The sequence below is a fragment of the Bidens hawaiensis genome, unplaced genomic scaffold, assembly GCF_021521415.1.
Source record: "Bidens hawaiensis isolate Kalapana, Puna unplaced genomic scaffold, B.hawaiensis_p1.1 tig00013251_1, whole genome shotgun sequence".
In the NCBI taxonomy this organism is placed as follows: Eukaryota; Viridiplantae; Streptophyta; class Magnoliopsida; order Asterales; family Asteraceae; genus Bidens; species Bidens hawaiensis.
This window is the reverse complement of record NW_027492121.1, coordinates 528,968-548,559: the sequence shown is the minus strand read 5'-3', so window position 1 is coordinate 548,559 and position 19,592 is coordinate 528,968. Positions and strand designations below refer to the sequence as shown.

The 19,592-nt window shown below is 31.8% G+C and overlaps 1 protein-coding gene and 1 pseudogene across 2 annotated transcripts; one reads left to right on the top strand and one right to left on the bottom strand.

The window, feature by feature from the left end:
* Positions 1–2,000: 2,000 nt before the first annotated feature.
* Positions 2,001–5,083, top strand: LOC143543704 (protein RICE SALT SENSITIVE 3-like). The gene is made up of 7 exons (XM_077035964.1): positions 2,001–2,189; positions 2,338–2,391; positions 2,550–2,717; positions 2,910–3,015; positions 3,969–4,010; positions 4,110–4,166; positions 4,599–5,083. The coding sequence occupies exons 1-7, from the start codon at positions 2,050–2,052 to the stop codon at positions 5,046–5,048; spliced, it is 1,017 nt and encodes a 338-aa protein (XP_076892079.1). The 5' UTR covers positions 2,001–2,049; the 3' UTR covers positions 5,049–5,083.
* A 3,711-nt stretch (positions 5,084–8,794) lies between these two features.
* LOC143543719 (threonine--tRNA ligase, mitochondrial 1-like) lies at positions 8,795–17,058 on the bottom strand (annotated as a pseudogene). The gene is made up of 20 exons (XR_013137130.1): positions 16,787–17,058; positions 15,478–15,715; positions 14,798–14,857; positions 14,397–14,485; positions 14,157–14,231; positions 13,936–14,064; positions 13,767–13,856; positions 13,326–13,414; positions 13,004–13,100; positions 12,827–12,913; positions 12,488–12,572; positions 12,295–12,389; positions 11,809–11,841; positions 11,638–11,724; positions 11,275–11,367; positions 11,078–11,170; positions 10,766–10,988; positions 10,001–10,072; positions 9,709–9,780; positions 8,795–8,957 (listed from the first exon to the last, which is right to left on the bottom strand). The product of XR_013137130.1 is annotated as a threonine--tRNA ligase, mitochondrial 1-like (transcript).
* Positions 17,059–19,592: the final 2,534 nt, after the last annotated feature.

Here is a 19,592-nt window from a genome sequence, read left to right as displayed (position 1 = left end):
CATAAGATTTTTTATTGGAACGTCTCAACTTCGATTCTTATAAGAGGACTCAAGCTTGGGTTAGAAGCGGTTGATTAACAGACTTTATTTGCAATGAACATACAATTTACTTCTCGTAGTTCATGCTTTGAGTATGTATCGATTCTAAAAAGACTGTTAATAACAAGTGATGATATAACAAAAAAATTTAACGCTTGAGACCCCAATATATAAGAGAAAATAACGCGTACGTGTACACCTAGGGGGTTTATTTTTCACTAAAACTCACTCTCAACTTTCATATGAGTGATTATATGCCTTTTACAACTCGTATATAAATATACATAACATCATATATATATTACGTAATGCGTGTTAGAAGTTAGAACCCTGTTATCGTTAGAAATTAAGTATAAAAGTTGTAAAAAAAAAACTTTACAAGACTTACACATACACATATATGTTTATATCAAAGAGAATTTGTTCGCTCTTTATATGTACATATATGTATATTTATGTAACATACATGTGTAATTGTGTATATACACACATATGGGCATTCATGTTATTTTTTCATCAAAATCCTACTTCACCACATGTGACATGGATAGGTGAAGTTTATATATAAACGGGTTCTTCGAAAAAGATGAAGCTTTGTGGGCCTAAAGAAATAATTAATTATGTTAATATTATTATTCCGTTTCAGAGATATAATACTCTTTAAAATTATTGATTCACATTTATTGCCAAAATATTACTGTATTATTTTTGAATAAGACAACACTGTTGGAACAGATTTGACACTGAGTAAAAATATACACTGGAATATTATGTATCATAAATAGTTAGATAGTGTCATGTTTTAAGTGTATTTTTGTTGTAACCATTTAATAAATTTAAAAAAAAACATCTTAGTTACTTCTATAATTCATCTAATGTCCACTTTATATGAGTCTTGAACTTGCAACTTTTGATAGGAACAAACTAGTTGACAAAGTACCACGTAGTAGACCATTTGATCTAGGTATCATGCTTCGGGATTAACTGGGCTCGAGGGTGTAAGAAAAGTGGGCCGAGAGAAGATGGAGAATCGTATAAGCCGGAAGATAGATGAAGATGGTTGGTCGGATTGAGATTTGAGAATGATCATGGAAGAAAAAATAGTTTCAAAAAAAATGTATCAAATGCAAAAGATATAATATATGACCTTTTCATGATCATTAAAAATCATATGTATATATATACACACACGTACATACACCTTAGGCATGTGTGTGAAACATGTAATAAATTGACAAAAGAAGCATGTAGCTAATATATATTAGATATTAGCATATTATCATGTATATATGTTTGCATGTATGTATATCAATATCATATAGTCACAAAAATGAAGACAACCTCCTCTGAATTCACCTTATGATTCTCAGCACGGCAGTATATGTCAATATGTGTGTAGTATGTTGTACATATATAGAGATAAATGATATATATGTCAGTCAAGCCAACACTTATTAAGAGAGTTGACCAATGAGAGAACCTCGAGAGTTGTTTTTTGTGTGAAAACACACACACACATAGGGTACGTGGTTATCTTACACCGTCTCTTAAATCTAAGAAGGGTACAAAGACATAACGGATCGTAAAATATAACACAGTGTCAAGCAAAATTTTAACACAATATCGAGGAAAAAAGACATAGTGACGAAAATAAACAAAAAACACAATGATAAATAAAAAAGACACAATGATCTGACTCAGTAACACAACATAAAGTCTCCTTTAAAATTTCTAAAATCTACAAGCTATAAATCGAAAAGTAAAAATCTAAAATTCAATATCATAGAGTTTGACAAGACGGTTCTAATACTACGACTTTCTAGTTTTAGAAGTCTGTGTATTAATTTAAACTCAACCCTTATATGTATATATATTTATATTATACTGGTTTTGGGAGACATTATATAAAGAGGGAAAAGAGGGTTTAATTTGGTTTAGTTTCACTTCTTAAAGAGAAAAGGATAGATACAACTTTGTGTTTTAGTGAGATAAAGTTGATATAGAGAGAGAATGGAGGAGCAACTAAACCAATCAACATTAACTCATCTCCTTCAACATACATTAAGAAGCTTTTGCATCCATGAAAATCACTCACAATGGGTTTATGCTGTTTTTTGGAGAATCTTGCCTAGAAACTACCCTCCACCCAAGTAAGCTATTTATTTATTTATTTTACATTTTGTGAACCTTAAATATAAATTAACTAAGCCCATAAAAATTTAAGTTATACAAATTATGCAATTTGTATCCCTATGCCTCTCATGTAGTTATGTTTTCTTAATTAATAATTAATTACAGATGGGATACTCAAGGAGGAGTATATGATAGGTCAAGAGGCAATAGAAGAAATTGGTAAGTTAAAATTCTATTATAATATATCCAACTTATTGTCATATATATATTTGTATCATAATTTATAACTTATTAATTCTTAGTAAACTATTTAGATTACTTTTTTTTTATGTTTGAATGAATAATTAGTACTATTATTATTATTTTTAAATAAATAGGATATTGGCATGGGAGGATGGTTTTTGCAATTTTGCAGCCTTAACGGCCGGAGAGACAAGCTCGGCCAACTCCATGGCGTACGCAAACCACGAATACCAACAATACCTTGGCCTTCAACCGGAGCTTTTCTTCAAGATGTCCCATGAAATTTACAATTATGGCGAAGGGTACTTGGGAATTTAATATTATACTTAATAATTATACGGTTTTTGATATGTTTTGACATGTTAATCCGTTTCGATCAAAACTTGTTAGTTTAGACATGTTGTGTCCATAAACGGTTAAGTATGTTTGATCCGGTTTTCAAAACATCGTATAAAACTTCGTCATGATATGTTGTTTAATTTTTTTTTCTTCAGATTAATTGGAAAAGTTGCAGCAGATCATGGTCATAAGTGGATTTTTAAAGAGCCAAGTGATCAAGAAATTAATTTCTTGTCTACTTGGAATAACTCAACAGACTTAGTAAGTAAAAAAACAAAATTTACTATTTATTTTATTATTGCTTAATTAATATCCATTATGTTGTATGTGATTTAACTGTTTTAATTGATATGAACACACTTTGTGGTTACAGCTTTGATGTAAGAGTTGAAGGTATATGGATTTTGTTGAGTGATAATAAAATATAAATCCATAATCTAATTTTGTTATTGTATTTAAGGAATGTCAAGATTTAATATTTCTTATAAACGCTCAATTATTTATTTTTGGTTTTCTATTAAAATCTTAAACAATAATTTTAAAATTTTAATTTAAACTTCTACTAGATTTGAAGCAGATTATCAAGTTTCATATATATAAAATCCCAATCAATTATTTTTATTTTTCAAACATAACGTTTTTTATATTTTTTTTCAGACAATTTCAAGCACGTTTATAAGATTGTAAATAGTTAGAATTTCGTATAATTATTTGTGTGAAAACTGTTTTGGTCAAATTTTAAATATTTCAACAAATGCATATATAACAGTTCATGACTAAATTCCATTCGTATGACTGATAAACAGTTTAAACGTTACTAAAACGAAAAAATGTTTAAAAGCTTTAAATAATTTAAATACTAAAATGCGCGGGTTAAAAATATGATTTTCTTTTTTACTTAAAATAAGAACAATGATTAAATGCTCTCAATTTCATACGTACAAGGTTTGCATATTAATTAGTGAACTATGTCTCTTAATTATAACATATCATTATATGTTTATTAATTATGGCCACTGTGTTCTCGTATGGATATGTTTATATTATAATGTTTTATTTAGATGTGTAACAAACATATTATTTTCAATATAAAAAGTAATTTTAAATTAATTTGCTCACGTAGCATGTATATATACCTAGAATTCATTATTTGAGTTTTTGCAATAGTTAAGATCATTGTTTATAGTTACCTTTTATATTTGCTTGAATAACAGTATCCTAGGACATGGGAGTCTCAATTTCAAGCTGGTATAAAGGTATATATATCATGTATAATGTGCACAATATTGTACAATACTTATATGGAGTTTACTATATGTAATATCTAAATAAAAAACTCAAATGTTTATTTTCAGACTATTGCTTTGGTTGCTGTTAAAGAAGGTGTTATTCAACTAGGGTCCATTAACAAGGTTCTCTCTCTCTCTCTCTCTCTCTCTATATATATATATATATTTGTGTGTATACATATATGATGTAATACAAAGAAAATTTTTGTGCGAAGCAAAGAGGAAATAAGACGGCCTTGTTTCGATAATTATGGTGAATAACGTAATTGCACTATGAGATACGGAGTAAAATATAACTAGTGTAATAAAATTATTATACTACAACATTACAATATAGTGATTGATTATTACGCTATAGTTTTACAAGTAACGAAATAAAATTACACGTTGGTTTATCTAGACTTTTATTTATTTATTTGTGCAAAATAGACTTTTGAATAAGCAGTTTAATTTGAAGTTGGTTATCATGGTTATTACAAATATAAATAAATAATTTTGCTAAGCAATCTAAAACACAATGATATAATAATATCATTCATCTTTTTGTGTCAAAAGGTGATTGAAGATTTAAGCTATGTTATGATGCTAAGAAAGAAACTGGGCTACATAGAGAGCATTCCAAGGGTATTATTACCACATCCATCATCCACAATGTACTCTTATAAATCACAAGGATACAATATCCCGGAAGTATGGCCTTTCCATGGCCGCGGAGACTTACCCGACGATTACAATCAACCAATGAACATAGCTCCATCCATGAGCAGCCTTGAGGCTCTCTTATCAAAACTCCCTTCAGTTGTGCCAGTTTCTTCATCTTCGATGGAAGCTCTGCCTAATTGTGAGGCAGGACTGGCATCAGAGAAAGAATTGGTGGAAGAGGAAGATGTGGAGATTAAAGAGGTGGGAGAGTGTAGTAGTTCTATGTCATCTTATGGTCACCATCATCATTTTCAACATCATGATTCAAATGTAACAAGTTGCATGACCAATAATAGGTATTGAATAGGTAGATTAAGTTAAGTTATTTAATTAATAAATAGAATTCAGTTTATGTATTAGTTTAATCATTTGTTAGTTAATCTTTTTATTATATACTTAGTCGTTTAATACGAGACTAATTTGAAGTAAATAATTGTGAGAACTATATTAAATATATGTTATAATTACTACGACAAATCAAACGGTTACATAACAGTAAAACACTCTATTTTTCTTCTTTGTTGTATCTGATTAGTACTATATACAAGTGCTTATACAATTCTTGCATGTTGATTATACACTCTTTTCATAATCCATACTATCTTCGATTAACTGCACCATGTTAAGGCGTTTAGATGTCTCTTATTGTTCACTATCCGGTGTTGTATCGGACTTATAAACAACTAGGGGAATCAATTAAGTTCGTATTAGTTTTGCTTAACCACATGCAACTCCATGAACGCATATTGCGTAACTATTCACCCAATTAGTGATATGAATAAATGATAATTGTTTGTAGAGGTGCCCTTATGAATGAACAAAACACAATATGTCAAGCCCAATTCATGATAATTTAATTTTTGCAAAGCCCAAGTTATAAATGGCCCACTATGGTAAAATTCACTTACCTCCTATAAATACAAGGCTCCACCACAACTTAATGCATGTTCATCTTCCCCACCAACCCCCACCCAAAAAAACCCTTCCTATTATTACTTTACAACATAACCAATGGTGGAGATCCATGACTGCCTTTACCATATAGGGTGTTAGGTTGAGCTTTTCAAAGTTGCGTATTTGATTTTCAAAAATCAAATAAGTAAATATTATAAAAAATACTTTTAGGTTTTGCTTTTTGTTGTGTGTTAAAAAAATAGTTTCAGAAGCAAGAAATCCAAACTTTTTGTTTTGCTTTTTGCTTTTAGAATACCAAATTATAAATATACTCACCATTCTATTATCTGTAAAACTAGTAAATATACAAGATTGTCTTTTTGGTCGTTTTACCTACTTTTTGGTAAACACAAAAACTAATCCAAACGATACACATTTTCGCCAAAAGCACTTTTGGAGTTAAATAAGCTTAGCCAAACACCATCTTAGAGATCAACATAATTGCTCCACGATAGTAAAGGACATATAGACTACATCTCGTCTTCTCTTAACCAAAACCATAGAATATTTATGATTTATGTTGATCTTCTGATGGCCGGAATTTGTTTATATATTTGCGCCATCTATGGGACCGACAATGAACGATACTTTGTTTTTCTCTAGATCTGCATATATGTGTTCATATATTTGTCTTGGATATACGATTTTTCATATATTTGTTTCCCTGTCTCTACACATGTCTCATGAAGGAATTGATGATCGTTGTAGAGGTACCTTTCCATATGAACAAAAACATAATATGTTATTTTTTGTATGATTAAGTTTTCAAGTACAATTGAGCTACCTGAAAAAATTTTCAATTTTCTTAAAAGGATTTCAATTTTCCCAAGATTTCCGCGTTGTCACGCAGGTGACCGGGTTTGATCCTTTGCACCGACGATGTTTGGTGACCGTTGATTTACATCAAACATTTAAAAAACATGAACTTAACTATAATTTAAAGGTGAATTGAATTTTAATAAACCCAACTTAATGCAGTTGGCCAATAATAATCCCAACTTAAAAAATAGTTGTCACAGATCCCAACTTTCACATTGTTTTCATTGAACCTCTGTTAAAAAAACTTAACGACGTTAAGTTTTTTCCAAATTTCAAATTGATTTTTTAGGGCTTTCGATCGGAATGAGGACACGAATCGATTGATGTAAAACTTACGTCGAAACAGTGCTCCAAACAGCTTGATTTTTGTTAATTAAAAGTTTACACGCCATAATTAAAAGTTTACAAACGGTGCTCCATCAAAACTTAACTGCATTAAGTTGGGATTATTAAAATGCAATTTACCTGATTTAGAATATCAACTTAAAAGAAAGTTACCCCCCCCCCCCCCTTAGATCTTCGGTTCAATGCTTCACCCAAACTAGGGTTGTCAATTCGGGTCTTATCGTATTTAACTGGTTAGAAACGACGCGCTAACACAACTATCAAACAGGAATACGAACTAATGTATACGTCATTTCTTTAAGACACTTCTAAGTTTCATATAGCCATAAGGAAAAATGGAGTCTAACCTATTAAAATTGCAATTATTTAAAAAATAAAAAAATCACATAGCGTGCTTTTTTATTAACATGTTTTAGACATGTATTCCTGTAACTTCAAGATTCTTAATCATGTGATCGACCACTGATTCTCAGTATCGATCATTAGTTTCAGTTGTTACTATCAACTCAAAAATTGTAGTTCGCATCAGAATGACAAAATATTATTTAGGTTAATGTGGATGTTGTAGATAACCTGTTGATTGTGACTTATTGACTTATTTGTGTGAATTAATTAGGTTTATATATCAATGTGCATAAACTATTGCATGCAGTTTGATCTTCAATAATTTTGCTTCAATGTTAATGTGACAGGTAACTTGATACCTGCAAAAGCAAAAGGAGGAGGTTCAGGTTCTTCAACAATTGAAGTTCAACGAAGTGGGAATGGTAAAATTACGTTTACGTTTCGATTTGAAATGAATCGGATTCACTTTTGCATGTTCTTCAATGATTATGATTGATTTGTCTAGAATTCACTCCATTCACATTTGTTACTGACTGATTTTTGTAGAATTTATACTTCATTTGACAGAATATTATTGTATATTTGCTTCTCTGGGATTTATATTTATGATTGATCACTCCGTTCACATCTGTTATTGATTGATTTGTCTAGAATTGATGTTTTAGTTGACAAAATATTTGTCTAGCTTTGTAAAAGTTCTTCTCTAGGGATTAGGTTTATAATTTTGGAATGAAATAATAATATTTGGCTATGGTATTATTTAATCAAATACTTTAATCAGATTGTTAGTTTGTTGATTTGGTTAATGTGGATATTGTAGATAACTAACTTAGTTGATTGTGATTTATCGATCGATTTGTCTAGAATTTATACTTCATTTGACAGAAATATTATTTTTAAGGGTTTAGGTTTGTAACTGATTAGTCTTGAAACTATATTTGGAGTGACAGAATATCATCTTATGTTATTATTTAATCAAATACTTCAATCGGATTACTGTTAGTTAGCTGTTCCACCCTTTTTTAACTTATTTGGTTAACTACGAATGTTGTAGAGTCTGTTGTTGAGGTTGTGGAACCTACTGCAGGGAAGAAAAAGAAGAAATGCAAGAAAAAGAAGAATAAGGGAAACAAAAACGCAACCAATTTAGGTAATATAGTTAAACAGTACTCAAGATATTTCTTATTCCCACCAATTGTTTTTGATGAAATGCATTATGACAAAGAAGGCACAAGCTATGGCCCATGAGGACGCATTTGCGGGTCATGAATCCAACAAAGGAGGCGCGAATGAAAAATCATGTAGTGAATAGTACAACTCATGTTTGAAAACGAATAGATACAGAAATGGAATTGAGAACCTAATACATGTGTAAATAAAGTTACTTGCTCTAAGTCTTTGGTTTACATGTTAATAGGTCTATTCTTAATGTGTGAAAAAATATGGTAACAGTCCATCAAATCATAACTACTATATTATAATAACATTCCACATACTAAATTTGCAAACTCCTGAATAACCTAACAATCATAAAACTTTGTGGCAACTGTTAAAAGATTTCAGATTTTTAAATTAAACAAAATACAAAATACCAAATCATACTTTTAAAAATCTATCATTCAAGCTTTTCCATATATGTATGTGGTGGCATTACTAATGAAAAGCTGCAGCTTCTTCCTTGAAATGTTTGAGGAGATCTGGAATTGTCTTCACCGAATGTTCTTGCTTGTCTCTCACTCGCACGCCTACCTGCAAATTAATATTGTTCAACTCGTAATTATTTGTATAACTATAATATAAGATCCTTTCCCAAATAAAGACAATACTTTAATCCAAAATACCTTTTTTACCCAAAATCATTTTACCATACTCGTACCATACCGATAGATTTGGTATGGTATTAGGTACCTACTGGTCCAAAAAATTTGGTTCGCTTTTTTGTAACAGGTATCGTACTGATAAATTTGGATTAGGATTTTGTAACAGGTATCGTACTGATAAATTTGGCACGGTATTCGCCATGTTAGCCACTTTTCTAGAAACTCGATTTCGGTACGATCTTATAATTAGCTGAAACTACTTTAAAGACCTACTTTTGATCAGAAAGCAATGATACCCCCCCCCCCTAAAAATAACAATAATAATAATAATAATAATAATAAAAAAATAAAAAAATAACAACAACAACAACAACAACAACAATAAAAAAAACAACTAGAACATATTTGTCATTTTTCAGAAAGAGAAAAATACCCTTGCTTTCATTTATAAAAACAAGTTTTTTTAAACATTTAACAGTAACTTGGAATTTTTTGCAATAATACTTACTTGACCTTAAAATTACTTTCTATACGAGAGTTCCCATAAAAGACCAATGAATAGGTAGCCTTCACGTATGACATCACTAATAAAAACTACAAACTGTGCGCTTTTGGAGGGTATTTTGGTCCAACACGTTAATATCCTGCTACATACTGTGACGAGAGAGAGAGATACATACCTTCCCATTGTTGACTTCCTCTTCACCAACAACCAATATGTAGTTGTATTGCGCCAACTGAGCTTCTCGTACCTACACCATTTAATAATTAAATAAAATTAATAATAATAATAGCAGCAATAACAATGATCTTTTCATCGGCTTATATTCAGTTTTGAAACAGCAACTAAGCTGCTTTGAGAGTGTTTGGCAGTTTAAAGTTGTGTATGTTAAAAAACAATAGAGAAAAATATATGTTTCACCTATCCCGAACACTCCCTAAATAGAACAGTGGAAAGAATTTCCAAAATACCTTTTTCTGGATTGTTCGATCAGATGAGTCAATATCAACATAAAAACCAGCTTCTTCAATCTGGTCCTTCACCTGCCAAATTAATACAAAAACATCATCAATTCAAGAGAAATTAATTTTAAAAAAATAAAAAAAACCAAGGTATTTTTTGTTCGATTTAAACATTAGCCATTGAACTTAAAATTTTGAAAACTAAAAACACAACAAAAAGTTGATTAAAAGCACATTGGTTTTGGTAAAAATAAGGTGCGGTGACTTTATTGTTACGCTTTAAAAGTTTAGGAGTTAATAATTCAAACAAAGAATTCTAGGGCTCATATTTTAGAGATTAAAAGTGCATGAGACTTGTTCAGAATTCGCCCTTATAAAAATTTCTGATTATGTTAAAAACGTTGAATGCTAACATATTTAAAATTCTAGTGACCTATTTAAATATTCAACAACCTGCCACTTTTTGTCCTTTGTAAAACGTTTGAATAACTGTGCTAAGAAGTTAGTTATAACAAAAAAAAAACACTTACAATAAGTTTATATTGAATAAAACAATTTACTAGAGAGGTTGCATTAAGTGAAAAAAAAAATATTTTAGTCAATATTCAACATGTTTTGATCCATTGATAAAAAAAACACGACCCAAATGATCCGTTTAAATGCAAAAAGGTTAGGATTGTAACAAAAACAAAGATATTAGACTAAATAAATAAAAATGTTCATTTTCTTAACTAATATTTTAACAATGATCGTTAATATTTTGCAAAAAAGTACCTGTTGTCCGTACACTTGGGACTTGTCAGAAACAGGGCAAACAATTGCTTGGCGAGGGCTAAGCCAAAAAAGGCCACTTTCTCTTATAATGTTCTAAAAGTATAGCAAACATTCGTTCAACCGACCCTAATATAGCTCTGTGTATCATAACGGGCCTCTCCCTTTTAGTCTCATCTTCTGCTGAATAAGTTAAATTGAAACGTTGTGGAAGTTGGAAGTCCAACTATAGAAAAAAATATATAATATTAGTTTAATAAATAAACTCTTATGAACAAATAAATATAACATATAATAATACGTGTAGAAACGAACCTGCAAAGTTGCACATTGAAACTTTCTTTTCATTGCATCAGAAACTGATATATCAATTTTCGGCCCGTAAAAGGCCCCATCTGCTTCATTAATCTATCAAGAAAAATTAAACTAGCAGGTTAGTTCACCATAATATGTATGATGTATGTATGTATTCTAAAACTGAATACTTAATATTTAAAAATTTGGTTTATAACCTGCCATGGCTTCCCAAATTCATTCAATGCATCAGCAAGTGCTTTCTCAGCCTTATCCCATGTTTCCAGATCTCCAAGATATTTCTCTGGCCTCTACACATTACATAACCAAACAAATTTATATAACATATATACAGCTGTATGAAGGTTATAAAAAGGTAGATCAAAGTTAATTTCCCAGCACGATATAGCTAATATATGCATCATAGTAAAAAAATACCGTTTACACTTTATGTTAATTTCTTTTTTGTTACGTCAATCAGTACGAAATAAAGTCTATACGTATGAACAATGGTAGTGTTTTCGAAAATACAGAAATACACAATAAGCTACAAACAGTAAGAAAGGATTAAATGCACATACTGTTGACAGCTTTAATTCAAAGGTGAACCCAAATATATCATAAGCATAGTTGATGAATTCTAGAACACTCTTCACTTCATCTTTTATCTGTTGCATATATCATGACAAAGGTCAAAAAAGTGTAAGAAAATGTTGACAAGTTTTAAGTATTATGAGTAAATTTCATCTCACCTGGGATTCTCTACAGAAGATATGAGCATCATCCTAAGAAAAAAAACATGGTTAGATCATAGAAATAACAATTCGTGTATCATACAATATCAAGTAACAAAAACATCAAAATAGTGTAAATTTGATGTAGACCATCAACATCCAAGATACCAAAATGGTGTAACACTATCGTCTATGTAAAACTCTCAATGAGAGTTCGAGACCTATAAAATGAGTATCGTATAGAATCATATTGAAAATTTAAAAAGAGACTAATTTATACAAATAACATTACTAAAATAGTAATAAGCTCACTGAGACTCATAATATGAGTACTATATTAACTATGGTTTTAAAAAAAATTGTATTCAAATAAAAGTGTTTTTCATAACTACTATTAAATTTTTAAATAATTAAGTAAAAAATAAAGTAATAAACAAAACCAGTTTTTAACTTTCACCAATATTTCACAAATAATTGTCTAGTGTATAAAAACTACTGCATTACCTGCTGAAATCTTCGAACACGAGTCAAAACAGTCAATGCACCACTGGCTTCATTACGATGCAAAACTCCAAAGTCAGCTATACGAAGTGGAAGTTCTGTAGAATGAAGATGATAACAGTTTATAGTTTACATCAGTTGTAACAATAGTGTTAAAACAAAAACATATACTACAAATATAATCCAAAAAACTGACCCCTGTAAGAACGAACTCTGTTATCAAATATCAAGCAATGTCCCGGACAATTCATTGGCTTAAGCCCAAACTCTTGTTTCTCTATCTGCATAAAACATAATGTAACAACATGTAATTGACTAAACGACCATTCACCTTTTTCAAACACACGCTACTCCCTAAAGTTTGTTCATGGTCAGTGTAGTTAAGTACTGCTAGGACGATATGTGTGTATGCATGTGTGTATTTGAATATTATAGTATTACAACCTCTTGTTCATTTCATAGTGTAAATACTTTCTTGTTTTTAAAATAAAACATGCATGAAAAATGACAGTGTTATTAAACTTAGATGACCTACGTCAAACACAAACATATTTTCCTTATAATTAGCAGCATGTCCCGAGGTTTCCCACAGTTGCATGTTGTACATCTTTGGTGTGGTGACCTGCAAAAGCAATGGTACAGTATGTTAAATTTTAGAACATCCATATTAAACAAAGCATACAAAAAACAAAGATTAAGAAATAATAATCACCTCAAGATAACCTCTTTTACGGTACTCTGTGCGTATAAATGTCATTAGTTTCTCAGTTATTCGAGTACCATGGGGTAGAAAGAAACAACTTCCTGGGCTGAAACATATAAAAAGTTAAATTAAAAAATTTAAATATTTTCAGGTTACTAGTGCGTCATATATGTTTGTAAAATATATATTATTTCAATTACACTATATTCTTATATAAAATAACTTTGGAGGTTTATTGCAATGAATACACTTTGAGCGAATTTCAAAGCGTTTCAAACAACTGAACCTATTTCTCACTAACTTTTAAAATAAAACCGGAATTGCAGCTTACCTGAGTGGATGGAAAAAGAACAGTTCTTGCTTCTTGCCCAATTCTCTATGGTCATATTTTTTGGCTTCTTCCAGCAGAGCAATGTATTCCTGAAACAATATTTTAAACGACTTTAAAACTTTGTGCTAACAGTATACTTTGTTTAATAACACACTCATTTCTAAACAATCAATTAGGCAACAAATCGACGACCTATGAAATCTCCCTATCTAGACACATTTTGTTTCATGAAGTCTTCTTAAAAAAATTAATACAAAAAAAAAATTAAAAGGTGCATATTTGTGCAAAAAGAATTTTAAAATTGTAAATGAAAACATTTAAAAAGTTGCCACCTTACACATCACATTTAGCCAGAAATATATCACCCAAAAAGAAAAACATTTCATAAAGACTGATGCATTGACATATAATCCAACATTCAAGTAATTGAAACAAAAGAACCTTTAGACGCTTTCGGTCAGGATAAGATATCCCATAAACTCTTTGTAAGCTTTCACGGTCTTTGTTTCCCCTCCAGTAAGCTGCTGAAGCCTAATATTTATATAAAAAATAGAAATACATAAGCATATATACAGACAAAATTATCTCTATACATCTTAACAAACATCACCTTTAAGCAAGCAATTGCCTTCACAAACGATGTATTTGGTATATGAGGTCCACGACAAAGATCAACTAATGGACCACACCTATAAACGGTGATGGTCTTGTCTTAAGGTAGGTCACTAATGATTTCAACCTGATAATTACAATAATAAATTAAATCCAAAACGATGTGATGCAAAAATCAGTACCAAAAAAATCCCAAATATATTAGATAGAAATTATCACCTTAAACTTATTGTCAGAAAACATCTCAAGAGCCTGCTTTCGTGTTACTTCAATTCGTTCAAAAGGTTGTTTCTCCTGAAAAGAAATATATAACAGCATAATGTCTTATAGTTTATGTTTTAAGCGATTTGATTTGGTCGTGTGATATATGAAACAACAAAGATATGTATCATATATATCAAACTAAAAATAAGCTATCTAATCAACTTCTATGCGAATGAGATATAAATTATAAAGTACCGTAACAGCCTTCTTCGCTTCAGAAACAATTTTATCAAAGTGATCATCATTCAATCCAAGATCACCATAGAAACATCATAGTAGAAACCCTGTTACAACAACTCCATGACATTACTACATGGACAGTTACATGAAATTACCAGATATAATAAACTTCAAGAACTAAAATGGTTTTAGTAATATTTATAGTTAAAGAGCACACCCATAAACAAAGTGAAAGCATGTTGCTAATTATTGCTATTTTCCTTAAAAAAAACTTGTGTTGAAATTTGAATTAAAAACAAGACAACTACACTAATTAAACAATCAACCGACACTATACAGTATCACATCTACAGCCCTAATAACTAAAGAACCATGAAATGAAATCAAGTATCCACATCAAAATGACAGAAACATACCTCTCCTCTTGTAGTACATGGCCCAATACACAATTTTCATCCATATGTTTGTTCTAGAGCCTGAACAAAAACACAAAATAAAACAATTTCACCAACTCTATAAACGAACAAACATAAACAAGAAATTCCGTTTGATTAAATAAATGAACAAACACAAACAGATGCCATGTTCGTTCAATTGTGTTTTTTTACGTTCATTAATGTTTGTTAATTGAAGATTTTTTATAATTTTTCAATAACTTTAATAATCTTATCATATAGATTAAGCAAAATTATTAACTATAAAACAAATATATGTGTGTGTGACTGTGTGAGAGAGAGTATTATGTGATTTATTTATATGTAAATTAACATATGAATAGAAATGTTAACGAAAACACCAACACGAACTTGATAGCCAGACCAAACTGTCGACAACTTGACACTGACCATTCTCGGTTAACCAAATTAAATAATATTGTTTGTGCTCATTTGTGTTTGTTCGTTTGTGTTCATGAACACTTCACAAACAAATTCATTTCCTTAATAAACTGAACACGAACCAAAAATTTTGTTTGCTTAGGTGTTCGTACTACATTCACTTGTCCAACAAAAGCTCAACGAACAAACAAGAACAAAACCATGTTCGATTCAGTTCGTTTACAGTCCTAGAACCACAAGTGATTCACTAAACTCATTACCTGCCCAAGGATATGAGCACTAGAATGCCAAAAAGTATCACGACCCTCATAGCTATCAAAGGTGAATAACTTAAGCTGGCAGTCACTTTCCAAGGGCCTTGACATGTCCCACAACACTCCACCAACCTGAGAAATCAAAGCATTCGATGCCAAACTCTTTGACAACTCCTTGGCTATATCAAAAGGAGTTGTTTCCCACTTCTTCCCCTCCTTCACAGTCCCATCCGGTAATGTAATCCTACAGATAAAAAATATTTTTTTTAAAGACTAATACTAATATTTAAAAAAAACGCAATTAGTTTACACACCAGGTGTAACATAACCCTACAATTAAAAGAATAATAGTAACAAAACTTTAATAATCCAAACTATCACGTATTGGCCTATCACCTATTGGCAAATAACAATCCATACTTACACTTTGACCAATAACAATCTTAACTTTCAATTTTGTTACAAAGTGTGATCCCGGTAGCGTAATCATCATATACTTTACCCTCGATTTACATGTGATTTATTCTCGAGTTCGCTAATACGTTTATCCATTTCTTTCATAATCATTATCGTGAAACAAATCAAGTGAAAATGAAGTATAAATCTATGATAATTATGCTACAAGGATGCAACGAAATTACAGTTAGCATTTTTATTGTTAAAATGGCAACTATGAAACATTATTGGCCAATATGCCATACTTATGATTACTAAAATCCAATTTCCCTAATAATAATAAAAAATAAAAAAAAAACACAGTTACTTTAAGCACGAGTCGAGCCAGGGTGGGTTCGAGCTCGTGCTCAAAATTAAACGATGCAACTCGGCTCAGCTCAAGTTAGAGCTTTAAGTAAAACAAGCCTAAGATCGAGCCAACGAACCGAGCCATGACCCACGCAGAGTTTAGGTCGAGCTCAGCTCGAGCTCGAGTTAGTAAAACGAAGTTATGATCAAGCCAACGAGCCAAGCCATGACTCAAGCTGAGCTTAGGTCAAGCTCAGCTCAGTTAAAAAAATGAGCCAGCTCAGCTAAAGACATTTCAAATCAAGCTCTTTTAGCTTTTATCAAGCGAGCCACGAACCCGAGCTTAACAAAATGTTAAATATAATAATAATAATAATAATAATAATAATAATAATAATAATAATAATAATAATAATCAGCTAAGGTGTAACTTAACCATAATAATAATAATAATAACAAAAATGTTATTAATCAAAACCAATTAGCTTACGCACACCAGGTGGTCGACGAAATGCGTAACAGACCAAGCCAGTCAATATTATTAATCAAAACCTCAACTTTCAAAACTTACTTAATTGGGTCACCAGAAACAGCCTTGAGATTCGCAATTTGTTCCAATTTGATGGACTCAAACAGCTGGATTCTTTTGGGTATTACTGACTGAAGATAAGCTTCATCTTTAGCAATCGAAAGAGTGGATTTGGGTGCGGCGTTTGCAGCTTTACCCATCGGCGCGTGTGGTGACGATGATGGTGAGTATAGACGGCGGATGACGGTGTTAAGCGACGGAGAACGGCGGCGGATGACGGTGGTAAGTGACCAGAGGGTTTGGGAGCATAACATTCGTTTTGGTTTAGTGGGAGGTTTTATTATCTATATCTATTATCTAATAATAGAAGTAAAATACAATGTCGGCGCCACAAGAAGCTTTTAGGATTTTTTTTTTTTTTGTTTTGGGATGGTTTCTAGAAGATATGTATATAATTAGACTTTTGTGAAGTCACATATAACAATAGGCACTTATAGTCTGTTGGTTTTGGTGACTTTGTTAATGTCTAATTTTCTTTTCTTTAACTCAGGTTCGAATCCCAAATTGTTTTCTTTTTACTTGTGTCATTACCAAACATTTTTAAAACATGGTTTATTTTATTTGTGTAAGTATCAAGCAGTTTTAAAACATGTTTCCGACCAACCAAACGACAATTTTATTATTTTGTTTTAGTTTCGGTTTCGTAACTAATGTGACGAAACCGACCGAATTTGCATAGACGCACCGCCTTAAGGCTCGAGTTTGACAAACGTCTGAGTTTTACCGACCGACGCCACCCCATTGGTTTACCTCAACTTATATATGTTTTATTTTTTTGTTTTATTTTTGATACTGTAACGAACGTAACCGAACAAGTTTCTTTCTTTTAGTTCTGTTACCGTAACGAACATTATGGAAATTGACCAAATTCACGTTGACTCACTCGCCTCAACGCCTGGGAATAACCGGTTTAGAAACCGGTTAATAACCGGTTAACCGGTTTTTTTTTTAAAATAACCGGTTAATAACCGGTTTTTTTCATAATAACCGGTTTTAAAAAAAACCGGTTTTTCCATTAACCGGTTCGTTAACCGGTTTTGGATCTAAAACTTGTAACCGAAATACGAACCGGCGGTTTGTAAACCGGTCAAACCGGTTTTTAAAAAACCGGTTTTTGTAAAAACCGGTTTCCGGTTTAAACCGGCAAACCGGTTCCCCAACCGGTTTTTTTGACCATCTCTACCTGGGATCGACGTTGCTCGGGATTTACCAACATCCGATTTTACCGACTGACACCGCCTTATTGGCCCGCCTCAATATTTATATTGTTGGTGTTTTTGTGTTTGTCTTTGTTTCGGCACCTTAACGAATGTAACTAAAAGTGTAATGAACATGACGGAACCGTCCAAATTTACATTGACTCGTCTCCTCAACGCATGGGACCGACAACGTATAGGTTTACCAAAGCTCGAGTTATACCGACTGACATCATCCCATTGGTATCCGAAACTTACCGAATTCCCGTCGAGTTATTGAGTTACCGCCTCAACACCTAGAAGCCGCGCAACGCGCGGGTAAATTACTATAGAGTAAAAGTGAAAGTTCGTGCCACAAGATTTTTATAGTCTTCGTTAGCTTTAAGATAAATCATTTGGGTAGGATACCAATTAATTGTCTTGGTCTGATGGCTGTGGGAATGCCTCAAGTCCTGCTTCTCAACGGATCTGCGCTTGCTCGAGTCTACTTGTCACCATATTCAATTGAAATATTTTTTTTTATAGTTTTGTCATGGACGCTTTTTAAGAAGATGATACATTTTTTATACTGTTTGTATGTTGTTTAAAATATGATTTCTTAATATTGTACATATGAATTTCTTTAGAAATATGTCTTTTTTTACTTACTAAATCATGTTTACGATTTAATATCGGCACCATCTATACCAATAGAATTTGTGCCAGTTACATCTTACCCGACACAATGCTTTTCTTTTAAATATTAAAAATTGACGTCACATCGACCGGGATTAATGGTGTTTGCATTAAACCAGAGGCGAAGAAGCATTTGACTAATATTTTTCGGGTTTACCAACGTTGTTTATACCGTAACGAACATCAGCGATACTGACCGAGTTTGCGCCTAGGCTCAGGTTTTACCGTCCGAATAATTCGTTATGTGTGATGCTACTTTTTTTGATTTCCTATTTTAAGAATTTATTTTTTAGGTTTAGTTACGGTACCATAACAAACATGGTCAACACCGACCAAATTTCCGTTAACTCGTGCTGCAACGTACAGGTGTCATAGACCAATTTTCCTGCGCAACGCACGGGTAAATCACTAGTTAGGGTGTAAAAATGATAATATTATTCGGTGAAAAGGTGTCGTTTTGGATGAATTAGCCCAATAAGAGGCCCAAATTAGATGTAAGTTTATAGGCTTCTCAAAGTGAAATGAGTTTATATAAAATGTAGCCCAATCCCCAATATAGTTCAAGATAGAGGTGTAAAAAAACTGGTTCGGGCCCGGCCAATTGGTTTAGAACCCGGCCCACTACACCAAAAAAAAACGGTTAGGCTCAAACCAGTTAAGATCTGACCCGGTCCAATCCGTCATGTTGTTACCAGTTCTAATCCCGATCCCTAAAACCGGTTTGGACCCGACCCGATTTGAAATACATGCTAAAAAATGGTTCTTTTGTTCCAAACTGGTCTGATCGAGTTGAACATTCTTGCCTCCAAATAGGTGGGTATAAACGACGAATGACGGAGTTAAGCGACGAACGGTGGTTTAGAATAAGTGTAGGCCCACATTGGGTTTATTGGAAGGTTTTACTAAGGTGTTTTAAT

What these genes read in the sequence shown, in the direction of transcription:
- LOC143543704 (XM_077035964.1), top strand. Translation starts at nt 2,050, where the DNA reads ATGGAGGAGCAACTAAACCAATCAACATTAACTCATCTCCTTCAACAT. An exon ending in AATTTCAAGCTGGTATAAAG is followed by an intron (nt 4,011 to 4,109) that starts GTATATATATCA and finishes GTTTATTTTCAG; the next exon opens with ACTATTGCTTTGGTTGCTGT. An exon ending in AACTAGGGTCCATTAACAAG is followed by an intron (nt 4,167 to 4,598) that starts GTTCTCTCTCTC and finishes TTGTGTCAAAAG; the next exon opens with GTGATTGAAGATTTAAGCTA.